The 15,561-nt window shown below is 44.7% G+C and overlaps 1 protein-coding gene across 1 annotated transcript in view; it reads left to right on the forward strand.

The window, feature by feature from the left end:
* The first annotated feature begins 4,891 nt into the window (after positions 1 to 4,891).
* SQLE (squalene epoxidase) overlaps positions 4,892 to 15,561 on the forward strand; it is a 34,355-nt gene continuing 23,685 nt past the window's right edge. Inside the window, exons 1-5 of the mRNA XM_030553812.1 lie at positions 4,892 to 5,123; positions 5,699 to 6,057; positions 8,154 to 8,397; positions 8,716 to 8,896; positions 13,982 to 14,078. Of these exons, the coding sequence (XP_030409672.1) occupies positions 5,764 to 6,057; positions 8,154 to 8,397; positions 8,716 to 8,896; positions 13,982 to 14,078 (816 nt within the window). The 5' untranslated portion in view covers positions 4,892 to 5,123; positions 5,699 to 5,763. The remainder of the gene's footprint in view (positions 5,124 to 5,698; positions 6,058 to 8,153; positions 8,398 to 8,715; positions 8,897 to 13,981; positions 14,079 to 15,561) is intronic.

Here is a 15,561-nt window from a genome sequence, read left to right on the forward strand (position 1 = left end):
TGGCACGTCAAACAGGTTGTCTCTTATCTGTAAGATGCTGGAAACTACTTCCACACAGTCGTGCTGGTCCTGGGGGACTGGCAGGTCAGGAAGCAAGGTAGCTGGATTAAGGGGTCCACACCTTTCAAAAATTAGGTTAGTGTCTTCTAAGAGTTCGGCCTCTAGCTGTTGCTGACGATGGGCCGAAAAGACTTGGGTTGTGCCCCTACGCAGAAGGGCTGACAAGGCATGAGAGGTCCAAACCGTGGTAAAATGACCCAGGGTTAGGCTCTTTGCCTTTGTGATCAGCAGGGCAGCTGCTGCCAGAGTCCGGGTGCAGGATGGGGTTCCCTGAGCGACAGGGTCGATTTGCTGAGAGTAAAAAGCAAGCGGGAAATGGTGGGGCCCGCTCAGCTGGGTAAGGACACCACTAGCAATTCCGCCCCTCTCGTGGACAAAAAGGTGAAAGGGTTTGCTGTAATTGGGGGGGCGGAGAGACATGGAGGAGGCCACACTGTCCTTGAGTAACTGAAAGGCTTGAATAGTGTCCGGGGACCACTGCAAAGGGTCAGGAGCAAGGTTAGCAGTGAGTCGGTGGAGCGGTTTGCTTAACTCCCCGCAGGACGGCAACCAGGGGCGACAGAAGCCAATTAATCCTAAGAAACCTTGAAGTTGTTTCTTGGTGTTCGGTAGAGGGCAGTTTTGAATAGTCTTTATGCGGGCTGGGTCCATCTGTCTTCCTTCTGGGGTTAACAGGAAGCCCAGATATCGGACCTTCTGTGAGACCCACTGAATCTTTTTAGGGTCTACCTTGTGGCCTCTGGTGTGTAGGTATAATAAAAGTGCCTTACCATCGATGCGGAGGGCAGCTTCTTCGCGATTACCTAATAGGATGTCATCTACGTATAGGACCAATGTGGATCCCTGCGGACTGGTGAAACCTTCCAAGTCGTGGCGGAGGCACTGGCTGAAAATCGTGGGGCTGTCTCTGTAGCCTTGAGGAAGTCGTTGCCAGACATAACTTTGTCCCTCCCAGGTGAAACCAAAGAGATACTGAGAGTCTGGGTGCACAGGAATGCTGAAAAAAGCTGATTTTAAGTCAATAACAGTGAACCACTCAGCATCCCAGGGGATTTGGCTGATGATAGTAGCTGGGTCAGGAACTACTGCATGAAGAGGGACCACATACTGATTAACAACTCGTAGATCCTGTACAAAGCGCCAACGAACAGGGTCTCCGTCCTTTTTAGGAGGCTTTTTGACAGGCAGTATAGGGGTGTTACAGGGAGTGCGCTGAGGGCGGACTAGCTTTTGTGCAATGAATCCCTCAATAATGGGGCGGATGCCCTCCCGGGCTTCCAGCGACAGGGGGTATTGAGGGACTGACGGGGGGGTTAAGGAAGGCTTTACCTGAATCCTTACGGGCTCTGCCGAAAGGAGCAGGCCAACATCAGTGTCAGAAATTCCCCAGAGGGTTGAAGGCAAGTCAGTGAGGTCAGGGGAGAGAGAGGGCGGTGTTTCCCAATTACCCTGAGTAGGGGCCGAATCTCCTAACACTGTCATCAATAATCCTACCCCTTCAGGAGTGCAGGTTAAAGTAGCCTCAAGCTTACAGAGTAAATCCCGGCCCATCAAAGGGATCGGACAAGCTGGGGAAAAAAGAAAACGGTGAGAAAAACATTTATCAGCATAAATAACATTCAAAGGCAAAGTGAGTCCCAGAGACTGTGGGTTGCCCTCCACCCCAGTCGCAGTTTTAACCTCAGAGGATAGCCAGGGAGAGGGGGCATGATTTAAAAGAGAGAAAGTAGCCCCAGTATCAATGAGGAAAGAGACAGGCAGTCCCTGGACTGAAAGGGTTAAACGAGGCTCTTCGCTGGGAGGAGAGAAAGTGAGAAAGGAGCCGGCTAAAGACATTAAGGAAATAAGACCATCACATTGTTTGCCTTCGCCCCCGGGGTACCGTCATTGAGGAGGCTGAGTTTGCTGCGGCTGCTGCTGTTTTCCATAGTTGATCCAGGCCTGGGGGATGGGCTGAGCTGGTGGTGCAGGGGTGTATTCCTCACTTGTGTAAGCATCTGCGGATGCAGCCAGACCTTCTGGGCGTCCCCAGGGGCATTCACGTTTAAAGTGACCAGGCTGTCCGCACTGAAAACAATTTCCTGATGGCTGGGGTCGCCAGGACCCTCTTCCCTGGGCACCCTGGAATCCCCTGCCACGGCCACGGCCTTTGCCTCGAACACCACCGTGAAAAGCTAAAGCCATCAGCTTATATTCTTCCTTTTTCTCTTTCCTTTTACTACTTTCCCTTTCTTTCTCCCAGGCAAAATCAGCTACTTCCAACACTGAAGTGACTGACTCACCTCCCCAACCAGGGCGAAACTTTAAGAAGTAATCCCTTACAGGGGGCACCGACTGATTCACAAAAAATGAAATAAGAGTAGGGTGGTCTGCTTCTCTCTCAGGATCCATCTGAGTGAACATTCGGGCCCCCTCCAATAGCCTCGACCAGAACTTTCTGGGCGGCTCATCAGATTCCTGCCGAATCTGCATGAACTTAGCCTGATTAGGCGAGCGGCGAGCCATTTCCTTGAGTCTCTCTAACAATCGCTCTCTATCTGTTCGCAGCTGAGTCAGCCTTAGCTGAGTCCAGTCTAGGGGATTCCAGCCAGCGGCCAGATCCCGCCTATCCATCCAAGTAACATTAGCTGCATTGCTATCTCCCCATGTCCTTTCTGCCATCCACAATCTACTACGTTCTTCTTCAGTCAAAACTCTACTTAACAACTGATCCACATCCGTATAAGTAGGATTATAACTTAAAAACAATCTTTCTAGAAGTTCTATGATCTTTCGGGGATTTTCCCCAAAAGACCCTGACAACTGTCCCCACTCTTTCAAATCCCATTCTAGCCATCCTTTATATTCCACAATACTAGCATGTTGCAATCGTCCATCATTGCTCATATAAGGTTGATCGTGCACCTGTAAAGGCATCTCTATAACCATACTTTTATTATTCGCAAGAGATTTGACAGAGACATCCTCTAGGCTATCCTCAGGGGGGGGGCATGCACCCTGCTGTACCTGCTTGGACCTAAGCCTAGTAACTACTCCTCCCAAGGTTGGCCCCTCCAATTCCTCCTCATCCTTCTGCACAAATTCCAATCTGGGATCCTGCAGATTCCCCTCTGCTACAAGGAGAGAGTTCCCCTGCGGAGGAATAGGGGCAGGTGCAGAGGGGACCAGCTGACGAGTCAAAACACGCCGTGGTCTACACCCTTCATCGAAATAACCTGGAGGGGGTTCACTCTCGGGAGAGTACCTGACTGCCATAATTTTTAAAGATTTCCACAGCTCTGCTGCTGTGTCCCAACAAAACCAGTAACATAACTGTCCCGGATGGTCTTTTTCGATCTGGCTCTTTACTCCTCTTAAGGCAGCCTGCTCGAAAGAGCCATACGAAGGCCACCTCATCTCCGAGTCGGCCAATACCGCGGTATACCCAGTCCAATTCCTTACACATAGTGTGTACAACTTCTTCCTAGACATTCCTGTCTGTACTGGGAGTTTCCCTTCATTCCATAACTTATTTACAATCCCCAACGGACTCTCAAGAGGCACGCTAGTCCCTTGACCCATGGTGTCTGACAGGAGCCCTCCAACTGGCGTTTACCCTGCTGTCCAATACACGACCCCTCAATATTGAATTGGCTAGGAGAAATCTCCTGTGGCGCCTTGCCAATTCATATATGAGTGGTCTGACCACTGGACAGAGGTACCGCACCAGAAGGAATCCCGGACGAGCCCCCAAATTGTTAGGTAATAAAGCAAGTCCTCACTCACCTCTCCAACACCCGAGGTTGTGCGGAGTTGGAATATGGGCCCACAATTCTGTCAGAGACCAGACACAAATGCGTTGATCAACGGGCACACACTACCCCAAAAGCTTTAGAATAAGTGTAGCCCCTTTATTAGGGGTGAGCATCAATATTTATACACAGAAGTAAACAAAGTGATTAACAAAAGATAATGGTCATGCATAATCAATCAAGATTTTACAGGAAGAGCAAGTTTAACAAGTAAATGCATAGAGATAAAGGCTAATGGCTACTTGAGGAAGGGGGTGTCATGAGTAGTTTGCAGGTCAGTGCTTTGTTCAAAAAAGGTTCAGAAAGGATTATGCAGAGACGGCCAGTCTGGGTGTTTTTTGGCTCCAAAGTTCACCAAAAGTTTAGACCCAACATAGCCATTTAGTTAATTGCCTAAATATGATGTAACAAGTCTGTCCCCAGGGCTCATAATAAGTCACGGTGTAAAATACCAAAATGTTACACTGGGGAGTGCAATCCAGAATTATGTCCTGCCTCACCTCATTTTCCCCCTTCCTTCTTGCCCTCGTGCCCCATCTCAATTCACTCCTGCCCCACCTCTCCCCCCTTCTGTCAGCCTGCCCAGGTGCCCATCGCTCCCCACTGGGAGAACAGAGGCAGGGTGGTGGCCCGGGTGCTGCCAGCGGGTCGCGGCTATGCAGACGGAGAGCCCGGGAACAGGCTCTCCTGAGGAGCAGGATGGAGCCCCGAGACCCCAGCCGCGGCGGGGCGGTCAGAGGCGGGAAGCTGCGCCCTACCTCCTCCAGCGCGCAGCATCATTCCCCCCCTGCCCATGGCAACCGCAGGGCGCAACCCCTTTCCCTAGCCCGGCCCGCTTATTTCGTCACATCGCACTAGGGGCCCGGAAGGCGTCAAGCCCCGCCCCCCGCTCCCTACTATTGGCCAGTCCCCAATAACGCCATGTCGCCCTAGCACCGCCGATTGGCCCGGAGTTGCTCGGGCACCGGGCGCTTGCAAGGGGACTGGGGGAGCCGCTCATTAGCATAAACCCCGCCCCTCCTCCTTGTGCTCTTGGCTGCTTGGCTGCGAGCCGTCAAGTCAGTAGCCTAGCAGTGGCGGCGTCCGGGGGAGAGGGAGCGCGGGAGGCCTGGCTCCATCCTCGTCAGCCTGGGCGAGAAACGGCCCAGCCGTGGGGAGAGGGGCTTGGCCGGAACCCACCGAGGGGCAGGGGAGCCACTGCCCAGCGCGGGTCCATTGCCGGGCGCCCCGTGCCAGGGAGCAGCTTATTGGGATCGCTTCTGTCAGAGCCTGGTGAGGGCGAGGAGAGACCAGCCGGAGGGTTTCTGAAGGGCTGCACCAGCGTATTTATTTCGGGGGGGAGCCCGTGTTCAACATAAGATTTGATATTTAACGAGAAGGGTCTCCCCGTCTTGTAAATCCCCTCTTGTGGCTACCGCCAGAAGCCTCATTTCAGGCCACATGTAATAATATATTGGTGTCATTATTTTTGTGCGGGAGAGCACCTGCTGTTGGAGAAAAGCGACTGTGAGACCCGCCAAAGGAGATATAGCAACAACCCACCACTCCAGCAATGAATTTGACCCTCATGAACATCAGGTGGCAATAGCTGAGGCCAGTGTTGTAGTCAGTTTGTAGAATTTAAATCATTGGAGCTACTGTAAATCTCGGATGGTTTAAGAGATTTATAATGAATTCATACCACTTTTTGGAGCATCCTTCTTTCTGGGCTGCAATGCCCCAGTAAAGCTGCAGTTGCTACCTTTTGCAGGGCTTTGTGAGAGTCTTCTCTGTTACCACATATATATTTTAAAGAGGATATTTGTATTTTTATGATTTTTATAGCTTGTGCAAAATCCCTTTTTCAGAGAACTTCAATCACAGTACAAGTGTTAAAAGGAACCACTGGCGACAGTTACTTGCTCTTGTCATAATGTGGACTTTTCTGGGCATCGCCTCCTTCATCTATGTATATAAGAAATGTGGAGACTTGATGACTTATGTCAACAAAGAGGTGCTGCTGAGTATGTTGATGTTTTTCTCTCTTGGTTTGTTCCTGTCTTATCGGTATCGTTCTGGGTGGCTAAAACAACAGCAGTGGGGGCAGCAGAGACAGTCCCACTTCGGGATGCTCTGCAGTGCTCTCTCAGCTTTGCCACTCGTTGGTTTTTTCTGGACCAAATCCACCCCTGGATCTCCACAGGCAGAGCAAACCAAATCCAGAAAGGTAAGTTCAGTTCAAACCGGGGGAATAGAATGGAGTTCTTTCACTGTTGTTTTTATATTAGGGCTCCTCTGTCAGTTTGAGGGAAAAGCACCTAATGAAGGTTGGAGAGGATTTATCCTTGTGGTCCCCACCTAGGAATTTGTTAGATTTTTATTTTGGTTTTGGATGACAGACTCATAAATGGAGTCTGTTTAATCAAGACACTAGGGTCTCAGGTTTCAAATTAAGTTTAAAGGTAAACCTTGGGCAAAATCTCCATTATTAAGTTGATTTGCAGTTTCTGTGTTTGTGTAATTGCTGGTAAAGTATTTTTCCCATATAGGAAACATCTTAAATTGTTAGTGTTGTGACACACATCAGCTTTCAGCATCTCTACATTTGAAAGAAAAACATTTATCTGGCTGACTAGAAGAAAAATTTGCAGATACATCTGATGAAATCCATAGATTTCTATAGATAATAGTAATAATAATGAAATATCACATATATAGGGGGTTTTACACCTTCAGAGGCTTTTAGAACATTGAGCAGAATCTCTGAAGCAGACTGCCAGCATTTTCTTGTCTGCCAATGATATGATAGTGGAAAGCTTTAGTTTGTGGAAGGAGCTCAGTAGGAGCCCCACTAGGGTCTCAAGCAGATGTACAGATTCAGTGCATCCTTTGAACTACAATAGTTGGACCCCCTTCCATAAGCACTTTGGAGAACAGCTGACTCTCTCTGATCCCCTGCACTAGAGATCATGACCTCATGCTGCTTCAGCAATTCTCCTGGGACTTTCAGCTAGTGTGTTGTTTCTTATAAAGACTATACCCTGAGCCCTAGTTGATTTATTTTATATTTACATCCCAGATTTTATAATCATTTAAAGTAGCTATTAACTTGGCACCCTGTTACCTAACAATCCTGTTTCCCTTCTAGGTAGTTGTACTGATACAATCTAGCTTTTACTGCAGTAAGCACTACAGAGCTGTGTGAAAATGAGCTGGATTCCATTCTACTTTGTACACCATTGACAATTGTCATTTAAATCTGACTGTAGAGTGTTTATTGCTGGGAGTGATGTAAAAAGCAGAAAATACTTGAGATTTTGAAAATTGCAGGTACAAACTGCAGTTCTGGTAGTCAAAAAATATTTTGCAGGTTTGCCAAGTGAGTTGTTGACAGAGAATAAATAAGAAACTGTACTATCACATTTGTCATTTTTGTGCAATGTGAGGTATAATTGATTGGTAATTGCCAGGAAGGACTGGAACCTATTAGGCCTTTTCCATACACAAGAGAAATTGATTAACCAGCATATATATAATTTGATGAATGACAGTACTTTGGGTTTCAATTGTAAGCAATATAAATAGTCAAATGATAGCACAGCATATATTTAAAGTTACCTAACACTTTTCATGATAAAACTCTGTTTTCAGTTATTTATAACTTTGCCAAATTTTAACTGTTTAGGCTGAATTTTTCCATTTTGGGTGCCTGCCTCGGGGCATTTGTTTGTTTTTTTGAGGGGAGATTTCAGCTAAAGTGGTCCAGCCATTCTCAGAACAAGGTTGTGCAAAAATGCATTTTGACCATGTTAAAAGAAATTCTTTCAACTTTTGAGAAGTTCTGGTGCGTCTGCTTTGCAGAAATTTGGCAGGGAGGTTGCTTTTGTGTCAGGAACGTACTTTTTGCCATCCTTGTGAAAATTCTCCCAAATCTGACCGCATTTATAATTGGCCTCAGAAAAATCTCTTGTCTCCAGACCAGTACTGTCTGCCATCCGTGGCCCTAATATGGCTCAGGACCCACTCCTGCAAACACTTTATACTGAGCTTAATATCTGCTAGCATGAACATGACACTTATTACTGTTGAGTACCCCCATTGAATTCCAGTGGGACTACTCACATCACTAGACTAAATAGTAATGGTTTGCAGCATTAGGGGAGTTGATATTCAAACCTAGACCTAGAAAAAAACTGACTAATTTTTAAAGCCAAAAGATAATTCACAGTCATTCAATTTTTATATTATATTTTCTATTATTATTAAAGAGTATAAATGCTAGATATGTCACTTTCATTTTTGTTGGTCTTAATTTCTACATAGGGTAAAAGAGAGGTAAACTCAAACACTGTGACAGAGACTGCTACAGATACAATAGTTCCTCGGTCTGATCCAGAGGTTATCATCGTGGGTTCAGGTGTACTTGGTTCTGCTTTGGCTGCAGTGCTGTCACGGGACGGAAGAAATGTGACAGTAGTAGAGAGGGATCTGAAGGAACCTGACAGGATAGTTGGAGAATTGTTACAACCTGGAGGATATAATGCTCTTAAAGAACTGGGTCTTGAAGGTAAGTAAATCTTAAAACTTGGATATTTTGTTGCAAAGGTATTTACTCAACAAGGACAAAAACCCCTTCTATCAAAGAAAAGCATGCTTACAAAGAAAATTAAAAAATACAACATATTCTGGATATATTTGGATTAAAGCTGCTTGTTCTTATGTTTCCTGTCCACCATTTTGAAAATGTCTCCTTCTGTGTTGTATGCATGTGATCGTATGCTAAAGAAATAGAATATTCTTGCTGTAGAGGTCAGTTTTTACAGACTAATGCATATTCCTTGTTGTTCTTTATTCTTTCAGTAATATATTGGGATTTGTTTTCCAGATTCAGTGGAAGGTCTTGATGCTCACATAGTAAATGGTTACGTAATTCATGATCTAGAGAGCAAGTCAGAGGTTGAAATTCCTTATCCAAACTCTGCAGATGGTCTGATGCAGAGTGGAAGAGCATTTCATCATGGGCGCTTCATCATGGGTCTCCGAAGAGCAGCCATGGCAGAACCCAAGTAAGACAGCTGACTTAAAATTTTAATCAACATAGTATAACAATTTTAGGTCCTGTTCCTGCATCAGGATCCAATAGCACAGTTCCCTGCACCTCTGAGATGCTCCATTCACTTCAGTGGAACTCTGCAAGGGTTCAAAGGTCTGCACTAGACAATCCTGATGCAGGAACTGAGCGTTAATCGTTTTTTTGCTTCAGTATGCACATAACATATTTTTGTAGATGTTTATAAGAGGTATATGAATTACACCATATTCAGCTAAAAGAGCATGTAAGTAAGCAACTGTGCATTGGTCTTTGGGACGTAATTTGATCTTGGCTTTATGGGAATACAGATTTTAAACATTGGGCGGAGACAAAATATTGGACCACATGAAGGAGTATCCCAGGTCTCAGAGGTTAATTTTTCACTTGCATCTGTTGTAGTCGTTTATATCTCTGCAAAGCGGTTGTAAAACATTACCACTCATCAGTAGTGTGCTGTCTGTGTATGCAATGCTTGCACTGCATGCTACAGAATTACAAAATGTGGTCCAACTGGCAGTCTGTGGGGCGGATCTTGTCCCACAGGTTGATTCTGATTCAATGGGGAAACAGGCCTGTAATGCATAATGTATACTTTAATACATTGGGTCAAAATGAGCCCTGCAGCAAATGGTAGTAACTTGAATGGAGTTGCACTTGTGTACGCCAGTGCTGATCTGGGCTATTTGCCAAAAACAGCCATACTCTATCAGTGAATAATGCACAGAACTATCTGGATTGATCAGAGAAGCAAGTGGTAGAGCTGACTCACTTCAAGATCAGGAATTGTAAATACATGGAGTTATTCAGGAATAGCCACTGTGCTTTAAATTCACACTCCACCTTGATCTTCGTTAACTTTCAAGTATAGACATGTTGATATTCCTGCTGATACGATTCATGATGCTGGAAATGAAGCTTGCCTTAGCAAGAATGAGGATGATCATGAACTTCTTTTCTCTACTCCACCTTTTCCAATACTACATATAAAAGTAAAATTTATGTAAAAGAGCAATGAACACCTCCAGTAGTTTTGGTATTCTACAGTCTTGAAGGCAGCCCATTCTTCCCTAAAAACATTTGTAACAAACTTCTTTATATGATCACTGCCTTTATGTAAGGGGGGTGTCAAGAAACCTAAATGTTAAAGAAAAGTAAGGTCTTATTGCTTTATCATGCAACATACCACAATAAGCTATATATTTTTTAAAAATAAGTACACAGGTATGTATGAATCTTTGTTCTTTACTGAAAACCTGTTTGTTTCCATTAAATCTGTTAGATTGAATGAATTAATTATTTTGAAATAATTTTTAAAATATCAACCCTGCAATACTGCTAAGGTCGGTGCAAGCTGAGGTGATCTGCTGCATTTGTGATCATTATGAAAGTTTAAGCTGCCTGGGCATACCTTTAATTTCAATGGGATTTGGGCACTTAACTCTTCTTAAAATCCTTGAAAATTCTGTTATATCTGCTTTACACATTTTTCTAGCAGAAATTTAGAAAAGCTAGTATTTGTAATGAGTTCATTTCTTCCTTTCGTGGTTCATTTTGAATATGTTCCACATCTCCATATACCAGGGTAGGGAAAGTTGAATATTTAATTATAATTGGGAGATTTCAAACATTTGTAATTTTGAGTGCCATGGAGTCTTACTTTTTCTCTCAGAGTTCTTAAAAAATGTGTCATGGGGAGTGAAAGATTAGTGTCATTACAAGTGAATATATTCTTTTAACATGTACTAAGCAATAAGTATTTATTTTCAGATGAATACAAGTAAAGTTACACACAGGGTAAAGGGACGGTCCTTTATCAATATTATTACTGTTTATTTGTTTAGTTCTAACAATGTGCTTAGTGCTTCACTAGACTCAAAGATAGACACTCCCTGCCATAGGCGCCAACTTTCTCCGGCGTCAGTGGGTGCCTGCGCCCTCCCCGCCCCTTTCCCCTGGCCCTGCCCCGGCTCCACCCCTTTCCCTGCCCCTGGTCATGCCCCCATTCCAACCCCACCCTCAAAGTCCCTGCCCTAATTCCGCCCCCTCCCTGCCCCTATTGGATTCCTTCCCCAAATCCCCGGCCCCGCCTCTTCCCCTACTGCACTGCGTTCGCCCTCCCTCCCCGCCCCGCAAATCAGCTGTTTTGCGGAGCAAGCACTGGGAAGGAGGGGGGAGAAGCAGGACGCAGCGGCGCTTGCAGAGGAGGTGGAGGTAAACTGGAGTGGGGTCGGTAGGGCAGGGAGCGGCCGGTGAGTGCTCAGCACCCACCATTTTTTTTCCGTGGGTGCTCCAGCACTGGAGCACCCACAGAGTCAGCGCCTATGCTCCCTACTCTGAAGAATTTAACCTAAAAGACAGAGCCTGTAATTGAATCTGTGTAGGTGGATCCTTGCACCCATGTGAAATCCCTCTGACAATTCAGTTGTTGGCAGTTCACTTGAGGAGCTCCTTTTACTGTCATAAGGATTTATTTTAATAGGTTTATGAACAACAGATGAGACCAAGTCATGCAAATAGGTATTAATTTTGGTAATGTACACACCTTTATTTTGATGATAAAACTAAAAGTATATTTACAGTGTAAAATTGTTAAAGAAAATGGTTTTGAAAATCTTTTTCTAGGAAATAAAATTTATTTTAGTAATTTTATTAAATGATGAAAGGAAAAAAAAGCCAGACTTTTTTTTATCTTCCTAATCTGAAACTCTAACCCTATGAAAATGTGGTGGTTTTTTCCCCCATACTTATCAGGAGCATACAGTTATTGTGAGATAATGAAGGAGGAAAGCCATGTGGTAACATAGCGACCTGGCCTACACCTGGTCTACACAAGCATTCAAATTAAAATTGAATGATTATGTAAAATGAATCTAATCAAAACCTATTAAAATCTCTGTTTAAAGAGAGGAAATATTGATTAAGTCCAGGCTGTGGTAGTTGCACTTTCTGACTAAGTGTATTTGATCAGCAGTCAGTCACTGTCATGCATCCGTTGAGGGGGAACTGGCTCACATCTGGCTTTCCAAAGATTGTGAAGAGCACAATAAGTTGGGAGAGAAGAGACAGCATAATTAAAAATGGGGGATATATGGCTTTTGGTGTTCTCAGGATGCATAATAGCTAGTCAGTCATGGACAGCCATGGCTACAACCCTAGCTCACCTCTGCAGTTAGGACATCATCTGGATGGTCTGGTTAGGCCCTTCTCCTTCACTGGTCTTTCTCATGCTGAGGAGAGCTGGATGAGCCGTCTCATCTCTTGCGGGTGCCATGCAGTGTAGCTGGTTTCAGGATGTGGCGAAAAACCAAGAGGAGGAAGATAGTGGGGATCAGAAAGAGACACACGAGGGAGGGGAAGACAGAGCGGGATCTCACAGGTATCAAGCGGGGGTCCTTGCTGGTGCAGCAGTGATTGTCAGGTATTCCCACTGGTATGTCAAGGTCTGCGTGTCACGATAAAAATCCTTCTGCTGCAGCCACAGTAGTGGCGATAGTCATCCTTCCTCCTCCATCTCTTTTTGTAGGGCCCCAAAAATGGATGATGGGTAGAATAGCTCATCTCCCTCATTATTTTGTCTACCAGGTAAGCCTAATTTCTGGTCCTACATGCCTCTTTTTTGGCACTCATGATCTTAACACAGTCCTTGGGTGGTATCGGGATCTCTTTGTTTAAATTAATTCAGTCTTTCTGTCTCCTCCTTACATCTTTTCTTAAACAATTTTATGTAATGAGTCATTGTAGCAATTCATGAATCTTTACTCATTTTTTCACTAGTTAGGCTAATCACTAAAGTAGGCCTCTTAGGCCACGTCCAGACTAGGTATTGAAATCGATTTTAGATACGCAACTTCAGCTATGAGAATAACGTAGCTGAAGTCGAATTTCTAAAATCAAGGTACTCACCAGTCTGGACGGCGCTGCATCGATGTCCACGGCTCTCCGTGTCGATTCCGGAACTCCGTTCGGATTGATGGAGTTCCGGAATCGATGTAAGCGCGCTCGGGGATCGATACATCACGTCCAGACTAGACGCGATATATCGATCCCCGAGCTATCGGTTTTAACCCGCCGATGCCGCGGGTTAGTCTGGACGAGGGCTTAGGCCCCAATTATTCCAACAGTGAAAAAATCATAACCCTTACCTGACTTAGCTATGCCTGAAAACTATCTAATGTAGATGCAACTATACCAATAGAACAGTGCTCCTGTTGGCTTCGCTAATGTCATAGTGTGGCTATGCTGTAAATAGAATTTCTTATGGCAGCTTACACCGCGTACACTAGGGGGTTCTGCCTGCATAGCTGTAGAGGCCAAGGCTCTGTAGTGTAGACCAGGGGTTCTCAACCTTTTTCTTTCCAAGTCTCTTTCCTCCCACTCCCCCCTAAAAACTCCACAGTCTACCTGTGTCACAATAACTGATTTTCTGGAGATAAAAACCAGGACCAGCATTAGGGGGTAACAAGCAGGACAGTTGGCTGGGGCCTCATGCCGTAGGGCCCTTGCAAAGCTACATTGCTCAGGCTCAGGCTTCAGCCTCGGGTGATGGGATGCAGGGCCTGGGCTTCAACCCCATGCGGCAGGACTTTCTGCCCTAGGCCCCAGCGACTCTAATGCTAGCCCTTTTTAGCGACCCTCCTGAAACCTGCTTGCGGCTCCCCAATGGGCCTAGGACCCCTGATTGAGAACCACTGGTTTAGCAAGCCCAGAGATCCCAATCTTGTAAAGACTTCCATGTAGATTTTATGTGATAGACTATGAAGTCAATGGGATTAATCACAGTGTATAAAGTTAAGCCCATGTGGTAGTCTTTGCAGGATCAGGGCCATAGTGTTCAGTGACACTTGGTCTTGGCTATTGATTTCAAGAAAACAGGAACTGTTTAGATACTGTGTCTGAAACTAGGCCGAACAATTTTATATGTGTAAATGAATGCTTTTTTATATGCAGTAATGTGATCATGAACAACTTGCATTCTCTATGTCATAAGTCAGTTTGAAACTATGGCCCTAAATATTCTTTTATTTTTTCCTGTACTTTTAAAAGTTCTGGTTTATTTCAGCACAAAATTCATTGAAGGGACTGTGTTACAACTGCTTGAGGAAGATGACTGTGTGGTGGGTGTTCAGTATAAGGATAAAGAAACTGGAGATATTAAGGTGAGACAACAGATTTTACTGTTCTTTGTGTTTAACTGTTGTATTATGTGGTCACAGATACAGCATGTAAGAAGATTTGGATATTTCAGAACATTAAATAAATGTGCATCAAGCATTGGGAAAATAAAGGGAGGTTTTGTGGCCATGTGGATAGAGGGCTGGACTGGGTCATGGTTTCAATTTCTGATTCTGCCACTGGCCTGGTGGGTGATCTTGGCTAAGTCACTTCACTCCCTGGGCCACTGTTTCCTGATCTATAAAGTGGGAATATATGGTGATTTATAAAGCATTTTGGTCTATCATTGAAAAGTGCTATATACAGGTGAGGTATTTTTATTCTTTTAAAAAAGGAAGTAGTGACTTCCACCTACAGCAGTACAGGATAGTACATTACATTAAGAAATTTGTACATTCTCTTTATTTGGGGGAAAAAAAACAGTTTTGGTCACTTTCTAGTTCTGAAGATTTTCTTTTTCTTCAAATACAATCCATTTAACATTCCTGCACTTTCAATTTCAGAAAATCATTGATGTATTTTCAAACCGTATTATGCATTTTATTATGAGATTTTTGTGCATTACAGCTTTTTCAGTTTTTCTGCTCTTTGCTGTAGAGGGTTTTAAATGTGGTCCATTGGATTGGGAGTCACTCCACCTCTCTAAGCCTACAGGGGGATAAGAATATTTAACTTTTAAGTGTTTTAGTATCTGCGGATGGAAAGTGTTATATCTGCCTTGTTTGTTTATCAGTAGCCCATAACCTGTTCTTCAGAAATCCAATGGGAGGACTTTCTACAGAGATCTCTCACCCCCGCATCCCCCCCCACACCTCCCACACCCCTTCTGATCTTCTATTAGGAGGCAGGATGTTCCCCATAGAGAAAAGGCTACAGGAGTCACCACTAAATCTGGTGGATATCAGGAGACTATGGCTGTCTGCGTGGAAGTCCTGTCGGTCTCTGCATAGGTTCTGGCTTTCCATGTAAAACCTTTATGCTCCTTGGGTGCATAAATTTAGTGTAGCTGCCAGAGCTTTTGTCTGTGGCTGCCCGCAGTAATTTTCAGAGGTCACAAAAAAGATAATGCAGCTCCAATCCATATCTCTTTTTTGGACCAATTTCCAGGAGTCCAGATAGTGGGTGATATGCCTCATTCTGGCCCACCCATTTCGCCCTCTGGCCTGCCCAGTCTCTGCTCTCTCCAGCATGAACCTTCTCCAGATGGGGAGATGATGCTACAAAGGTAGCTGAGTTCCACTTCTCTGTGGGAGAGTGGAGACTAGAACATAGATGGGATCCTCCATGCACAGATCTAGGGGGTATGAGCTGGTTCTTTATTCATAGGAAAAGAAGACATTCCTATGCAATAATAAAATCACCAATCGTATTAGCCTGGTTATTGGTCTACTTTATAAACCAATAAACCTTTGAAATGGATTCGTCTGAGGGTTAGCCCTCAAAGTAAAGCTTATTCAAGCTGTGTGG

This window comes from Gopherus evgoodei, chromosome 2, assembly GCF_007399415.2.
Source record: "Gopherus evgoodei ecotype Sinaloan lineage chromosome 2, rGopEvg1_v1.p, whole genome shotgun sequence".
Classification (NCBI taxonomy): Eukaryota; Metazoa; Chordata; order Testudines; family Testudinidae; genus Gopherus; species Gopherus evgoodei.